General features: G+C 61.7%; 1 protein-coding gene across 1 annotated transcript; it reads left to right on the forward strand.

Annotated features, from left to right (window-relative positions):
• Window positions 1–1,524: 1,524 nt before the first annotated feature.
• Window positions 1,525–5,125, forward strand: LOC112650735 (protein arginine N-methyltransferase 2-like). Its single transcript, XM_025433606.2, has 4 exons — window positions 1,525–1,716; window positions 2,530–2,666; window positions 4,004–4,175; window positions 4,644–5,125. The coding sequence occupies exons 1-4, from the start codon at window positions 1,525–1,527 to the stop codon at window positions 4,674–4,676; spliced, it is 534 nt and encodes a 177-aa protein (XP_025289391.1). The 3' UTR covers window positions 4,677–5,125.
• The last annotated feature ends 2,810 nt before the right edge of the window (window positions 5,126–7,935 follow it).

Raw genomic sequence — 7,935 nt, forward strand, 5'->3', positions numbered from 1 at the left:
GCCCTGGGGGGAGCTCCTGAGGAGCCGGCTGCCCATGGGGGGAGCCCTGGGGCTGCCTGTGTGTGGGAGTCGAGGTGGGGACGGGGCTGGGGTCCTTCAGTCCTCTGCGCTGCCTGCCCCCAGGCCGAGCCCCACGCTCACCCAGCCCCTACTCTCTAGGGCGTGCAGGGTGCCCTCCACACTCTGGTGCGAGAGATCCAGCAGCACCAGGTGTGCACGCTGAGGGTGGCCCAGGTGTGAGAGCTGCAAGGGCCTGCTGTCCTGACATCCCCTCCGGGGCCACGCTGACCGCCCCATGGGCCCTCTGTGCCCCAGGGAGAGGAGGAAGCGCCCCGGAGCCCGGGCAGCCCAGGCCCCCTGAACAGAGGGGGCACAGACCTCCCAGGGTACTTAGCACAGACCCTGGTGACCTGAGGCTCCCCAGCTGTCACTCTGTCCCAGGGCACAGGCTGAGTCGCAGTAGAGTCTGTGGGGTCCTGACCCTGGCATCTGGCCACCCCTGGAAGGCACATGGGGATGTCAGCTGTGAGTGCCTGGCAGCGCCCCTGCAGGGGCTGGTCAGGGCCTGGGAGGTGCCCCCTCCTCCTCTCTGGGGGTGTCTCCGTACCCCGTGCACAGAGCTCCAGGAGACGCAGAAACGAGCCAGCCGTGCATTTTCACACAACAACACTTCATTGAACTTGCAACAGCAAACAGGGGCTCAGAGCCGAGGGTGCGTGCCTTCCCCTGGGAGACCTTCCTGTCCTTAGAGGAAAGCGGGAATCCCACAGGGGTGCGGGTGCCGGAGGATCAGCCCTGGTGGGGAGGGGACACGGGAGTTCAGCCCGGGTGGGGAGGGGACATGGAGGGTCAGCCCTGGGCAGGGAGGGGACTGAAGGTCCACGGGGAGTGGACGGGTCCCACCTGGTATTTCCCGGCATTCCTGGCCTTAACCTGGTCGACGTTCAGCAATCACAGCCACACCTGTCCCCGCACCTGGGGCGGGACCCCCTTGTAGACCCTGCGTCGCAGCTGCGGGGAGGAAGGCAGTGCTGGTGAGAGGGGCCCAGGACGGCCCCTTGGAGCCCAGGGGGTGCGAGGCATCTAGAAGGTTCCGGCTTCAGCTCCAGGGTGTCTGCGGAGAGGCTGGGTCTCCCTGGAGCTGGGCCCCGTCCCCTACGAGGAGCAGGGACCGTGGCCGCGACCTGACGCTCCCTCACCGCCGTCCCAGGGCCTGGGTAGGCTCGGGCTCCCAGCAGACTCTCCCCAGGCAGGAGGACACTGAGGGCGGCCCCCCAGCCCCGTCAGGACGGAGAGCCCTCGGGGGCACCCAGCGCCCCACCTTCTCGCTGGGGAGGTAGTGGTCCCATAGCTTGAGCATTTTTATCCATTTGTCCGCGCGCCGCCCACGAGGAGGGCGTAGGTGTGCTCGCACACGGTGCACGCTCAGCGGGCCGCCCCAGGGACCCCCGGCCCTGCCTTGGGGCCCTCGTGCTGCACACGGTGGCGTGGAATTCCTGCTCACGCTGGAGACAAAGCGAGTGCATGTGTCAGAACCTGAGCTGTTGGTTCACGCCTCTGAGCAACTCCTTTGACTTTTTCCCTAGATCTTTTGCGATTAAGGAGTTTTTTTCGAAGCCCAAGTACAACCACATTTTGCAGCCAGAAGACTGTCTGTCTGAACCGTGCACCATCCTGCAGCTGGACATGAGAACCGTGCAGATCGCTGACCTGGAGGTGAGAGCCCCGGAGGCTAAGTGGGCGGCGCACGTACTAGACTCTGTGTGAATACACAGATTGAGGAACCTTGCCTTTGATTTTCCCTGAGTCTTGTCTTTTTTATTCTCTGATTTTGCATTTTTACAATATTTTTTCACGGACCTCTTTAATATCATCAGTCATTTTTATATTTATGTTTAATATTTTCAGCATCTTGAGATTCTAATAAATTATATCTAGTTTCTTCAAGGATTTCAAGGTAAAAATTTTTTTTCTAAGTTGTGCTGCCCTGGATGACAAAATTCTTAATTCTTACTCTTACATTCCCCCTGTTGCCACGAGGTGGCGCGTGTGCATTCAGGAGGGTCTCATTTTAAGGGTGTGCTCGGAGGTGCAGAGCTTGGGAGCGGGTCCCTGGAACCCCCTGGAGCTCAGCCGGGAGCTGAGCTGTTGGCTCTGCACTTAGTTTCGCAGTATAGAGAGGCCCGGTTCTTTATGCCAAGAATTGAGAAGAAAGGATTCCACTCAAATATGGGGCCAGAAAATGAGGCAAATGAGGCCCACGTTGCTTGAAACCTTTTCTGATTATCTGCAGCATGTGAATTTGTGCTGCCAGCTTTAGTAGTTCTTTCCCGAGGAGCAGGTTTGCTGTGTTTGGCGACACTAGCAAGTTGCATCCACAGTTACTGGACTAGACGTGGGGCCGGGCAGTGCAGCGGCATCTGAGCGGGGCTGGCGGGGACAGCTGCTAGTTCCTGCCCCGGAGCCCTCGCCGCCTGCTGTCACGCGCTCACGGGAGCCACGTCCCTTCCTTATTGTTTGCCTGAACAGACCATGAAAGGTGAGCTGCACTTTGAGATCAGGAAGGCCGGCACGCTGCATGGATTCACGGCCTGGTTCAGTGTCCGGTTCCAGAGCCTGGAGGAGGACGAGCCGCAGCTGGTGCCGAGCACAGGCCCGTTTCACCCGTGAGTGTGCAGCACCCGCAGGGGCTCCGCTGCCCCGGGAGGAGCAGGTGCAGGTCCCCTGCCGCGCTGCCGTCGGGGAGGCAGCAGCGTGTGCGGGCGGTGGGCAGGGGACCGGGACCGTGCCCCACCCGCCCCTGCCCTGGGCTGCCCTGCTTGTCCTCTGACCCCTGCATGAACGGGCGGAGCGCACTTTGCCTGCCTCAGTTGCCCTGGACGCTGCTTCAGCTTCCCATGGTCTAATACAAGCACAACCCGTGGAATTGTAGGGGCTTTTAACTCCCCAAGACTTTCTTGAGGAAGGTCAGTGTTTCTTGAGACAAATTTTTTTTTAAGATTTTATTTGAGGGAGAGAGTGGGCGAGAGAGCACATGAGCAGAGGGCGGGGGCAGGGGAGGGAGAGGCAGACGCCCCGCTGAGCAGGGAGCCCGATGCGGGACTCGATCCCAGGCCCCAGGGTCATCCGTGAGCCGAAGGCAGACGCTCCCCTGACTGAGCCCCCAGCCGCCCCTGGGACACTTCTGTGCAGTAGCATCTTGGCGCTGCTCGCTGCTCGGGCGTGCCGGGCGCTGCGGTCGGCCTCGGAGCTGGACCCAGCAGCCCGGCGCAGCGCTGCCTTCATGGGGCCTCCGTGGGCCTGCGCGGTAGTGCCCGGGCCGGGGCGGGCAGCCGCGCTGCTCAGGTCAGCACTGGCTGCAGCAGGGGTCCTCGGGGCCTCGCGTCCGTCCGCACCACAGGAGCCAGGCTGTTGGCCGGAGCATCCGTGGAGGTGGCGAGGCCAGGCCTCCGGCCGCCCTTCCCGGTCCTGGCGCACAGATGCGAGCTGTCGCCCGCCGAGGGTGGGAACTCAGGCCCCGGGGTCGTGCGCCCGCACACGGTGGGGTGGGGCAGGCAGGTGCCGAGCCCGGGCAGCGCTCTGGGACGTGGGGACAGGGGCCCTCACGGTGCCTGGGGCCGGAGGGACAGGAGGGCTGAGCGTGACCCCGAGGCTGTGGAGCCGTGTCCTCAGGGCCTGCAGAACCCGGAGAGCGCGGAGCGTGACCATTTGTCCCAGATGTCGCACTTGCCACACCCCCTCCAGCCCGACTCCCAGGGGCAGTGGCCTTCCTGCGCTGCAGAAACTAGAACTCAGCGTTGGCAGCCTAGGGACCAGGCAGGGACGCGGTAGACGCCCCGTGCCAGGGTGCAGGGGCCTGGGCAGCACCTAGAGCCGCATGCTCGCTGGGCTGCGGCCCAGTCCCTGGCGCCCACAGAGGCCTCATGTGGGCCTGGTGCATCTGCCCCGCGGGGGAGCCTGGGGGTCTGCCCCACAGAGGTGACTCGTGCCCCGTGTCTTGCAGAACCACCCACTGGAAGCAGGTGCTGTTTATGATGGACGAGCCCGTGTCCGTGCTCTCGGGAGATGTGATCACAGGCTCGGTTATGTTGCAGAGAAACCCCGTGTGGAGGAGGCACATGTCCGTGGCACTCAGCTGGTCCGTCACTTCCACACAAGACCCCACATCGCAGAAAGTAAGGCTCGTGCCGCAGGGCAGGTGCTGGGCGCTGGTGCTGGGAGACGGGCCTGGTGGTCGTGGTGCCACGGCCTCGGCCTCGCGCGCCTGCGCTGCTTTCTCACCCTCCTCACGGGAAGTGGATGTTGTTATTGGTAGAACAGGAAACGGGGGCAGGAAGGTGAGTCTGAGGGCAGGGGCCCAGCCCAGGGCCACCCTTCCCGTGTGCAGGAGGCCCCGGTGGAGAGCGGGCCTGGCCGCCGTTCCCACACGTGGTGCAGGACGGCAGAGGGGATGCAACGGTTTTCCTCTGGTCTCCTACCTGCTTTGTGCTAATTTTATGTCAAAGTCTTAATGTTTGTCATTAAGAAAACTTCTCCGCCTGGAAGTCGCTCTTGGGTGCGATCCTGAGTCGTCATCAGGAGGTGCTGCGTGTGAGTCACACTCAAGCAGTTTATTATGATTGATTTGCTTTGTCTGTTTTCAGGTTGGAGAGAAGGTCTTTCCCATCTGGAGATGAGGGTTGAAGTTGTGGGAAGCAGGTGCTGCAGGAACGAGCCCGGGGCCTCCACAGGCGCCGCGTGGGGCTTGGCGGGGACCCCTCACCCCTGTCACTGCCCGTGTCTGTGCTCTAGAAGTAGGCTGTGTCCCCAGGTGTCCACAGTCTGGCTCGTGGCCGAGTCGGTGGCACCGTGTCTCTAAGCTAGGTCTAGATCTCAACTCGTAGGGCACACGCGCATCAACCTCGTACTCCTGTGAAAGTGGCTGTTCACGCATCATGTGTCATGGTGTCCTTGCTGCCCGGGCCCCTCCCTGTCGTGCGAAGGTGGGCGCCCCAAAGCCGTGCAGGGCCTGGAGGCAGTGATGCATGTGACAGGACTCTGCATGGATAGTACAGTCGTAGAGATGTCTTCCACGTAAATTATGTGTTGGCGCATAGCACATACTCAATAAATATTTTTAAAGAAATGAGTGTTGGCGTGTTTCCGTGCGCACAGGGTCCTCAGTGTCGGCTCCTTGGCGGGGCCCGGCTCGAAGCCCTTCATAGGCTTGTTCTGCGAACACCTGCTCCGTGGCTTAGTCTTCTCTCTATTTTGATAAACGGAAGTTCTTAAGTTTTATTTTGTCCGATTCGACATTATTTTCCTTAAGGATGCACTTGCTGCGTCCCGTGGAAGGAATCTGTTCTCCGTTTACGGCTCCGTCGGTCGCCCTGGCGCACAGCTCAGTGCCCCCAGCCTCGGTTTCTCTCGGGCCGTCTGGGCGGGCTCGGGATTCGCGTCCCCAGGGGTGGCTGCTCCGGCGGTGGAGTTGCAGCTTCTTTCCTCTCCTGCTGCGTGCACCCTTGCTTTCTCCTCTAGAGCTGCTGCGGCGGCAACAGCATGTTTTGATTTATTTTCAGTATCTTCCGGTTCCAAGTATTTTCTAATTCCCATTATGAGTTCTTCTGCTGTCCCAGGGCTATTTAGAAATTGTGGCTTAATCTCCAAAGGTGGAATTTTCTAGGTATTTTTTCTTATTAATCTCTAGCTGAATGTCACTGTGCTCAGAGGATGACCTGAGTCATCTCACTCCCCTGAGGTCACAAGGACTTGAATGTGCGTCATGCTGTTGGATGATGGAGAGGCCACCATGTCGCCGGGATCGGCTCGGGCAGCCGTGTTGCTCGCTCGGCCCCGATGCTTCAGCTGTGCCTCCTCATCCCCTCAGGCAGCTGCCACGGGAGGGAGCAGGGCCTCCGAGGACACAGCTGCACCTCGGCGGCCTCATTTGACCCATGTCCTTAAGGCCCCGATCTGCAACGCAGTCACACTGCGGGGCCCTGCTGTGACCCCCGACATCCCCGTGCTGGGATGGAACCCCCACTGCAGAGCGGGCCTCTGGGGATGTCGGGGGCACCTGAATGATGGGGGGGTGGCAGGGGATGTCAGGGGCACCTGTGGGGGCTCCTGGCACTCCTGTGGCACAGCCCCACCCTGTGCTGCTCACAGTGCCACGAGCTTGCCAGCCCCCATCCCGGCGCCCCTTGGAGGTCTGGCAGCTGGCCTGTGCTCGGGGTGGGGTGGCTTTAGGGGTATCTGCTCACCGGGGCTGCCCCCGCTGTGGGGGTGGGGGTGGGGGGATCAGCCCCCTGAGCAGCCCCAGGCCGACCCCCTGGCCCAACCCCGCGCCCTCTGCACCCCAGAGCTGACCCCGTGGTGGACCTGGAGGCTCAGGCAAGGTCATCGTTGCAACAGGAAGACCTCGACTGACCTGGATCTGTCTGCTTTTTTACAAAACGTGTTGTGCCCATGTGTGGCGGCGCCCAGGGCCGACTGGGTGGGGGTGACTCGTGGGCGTGCAGCGCGGCCTGCTGCCCCTGCTGCAGCTTTGGGGCCCTCGAGGGTAGGCTCCAGCCTCCGGCCTCCAGCCTCCAGCCTCCGGCCTCTGGCCTCTGACCTCCAGCCTCCAGCCTCCGGCCACCGCAGCCCGGCCAGCCCGGGTTCTGAGCAGTTCCCAGCCTTCCCCCCTGAGGCCAACACGGGGTCCAGCACGTGGCAGGCGCTGCGGGAGCGGGAGACCGAGGGGGAATGAGGCCGGTGCGACCCAGGGAGCCTGCGGGGGGCCGGGCGGGGGTGGCCCTAGGCCAGGCCCGCTGCCCCGCAGCCTCCCGGCCCTGTCCCTGCTGCTGCACCCCGAGAGGCCTGCAGGCGCCCCTGCAGGCACACACCGGGCCGCCGTCCCAGCAGCGGGGAGGGCGGCGAGCAGACGGCGGGAGGGAGCCAAGGCTCGGCCCGGATGCGCCGGGCGCCTGGGTGCTGGGCTGCCCCGGTCCGTCTGCTCGCCGCCCCTGGGGAGCTGAAGCTCAGCACCTCGGCCTTGCGATGGCCCCGCGTGGAGAGAAGCCCCCTGGGATGGCTGCTGCGTCCCGGCCCCAGCTGGTCTCCCTGCCGCTCTGCTTCCACAGGAAATACGGAAAGTAGCAAGTGGAGCCTGGGGCCTGGCCTGGACTGAGCAAGGGGTGGGGGGCCGCGGCGGGGCGAGTCCCCCCTGGAGCCCTGCCCCGGGTGCTGGTGGCAGCCGGAGGCACCGGCAAAGGGCTCTATTGATAGTCAGTTTATGCATTTGCTTGGAGTTTACACTAACCTATATTTAAGGTGTATGATAATTTAGGTTGACATAGTGGGATAGAAATTTTTTCTTTAGAAATTGTCCATACATTATTCATGCGAGAAATAGTGACCTGACACAAGACACCTGTCCTCAACTTCACATCGTGGTGAGAGGTAACCAGGATAAACTGCACTTTACTGTGAAAACCGACACCCACTTCCATCCTGCCAGGGTCTTGCGTCGTTTGCCTCATTTCAAGGAGACTTTACTTTCCCTGCTCACATCACAAGGATGTGGCGAGGATCAGGTATATGGAACTGTGTTGGGATCTGTAAGAGACACACTCCAGCCAGCCAGCCATCTGTCCATCCATCCATCTGTTTGTCTATTTATTGCCTTTATTGAGCTTCCATTCACGCTCACGCATGCAGATGCTCACAGAGCCCTGAAATCACAGTGTCCCTCTTTTACAGACTAATAAATGGAACTTGAAGAGGTTAAGAGGTTTCCCCAAGGTCATGCAGCTGCCAGGCAGGTGCTGGCGTGACCATGTGTTGTGACAGGCACTGGATGGTGACTTCGGGTGTGTTAAAAGAAGGCCCCTTGTGGGTTGGGAAGGGGCAGGGATGGGCAGGCTTCTTCACTGCCCTGCAGCTTTCTCCCTAATGCACGAACCTCATTTGAGC

This window comes from Canis lupus, chromosome 29 (assembly GCF_003254725.2).
Source record: "Canis lupus dingo isolate Sandy chromosome 29, ASM325472v2, whole genome shotgun sequence".
NCBI lineage: Eukaryota > Metazoa > Chordata > Mammalia > Carnivora > Canidae > Canis > Canis lupus.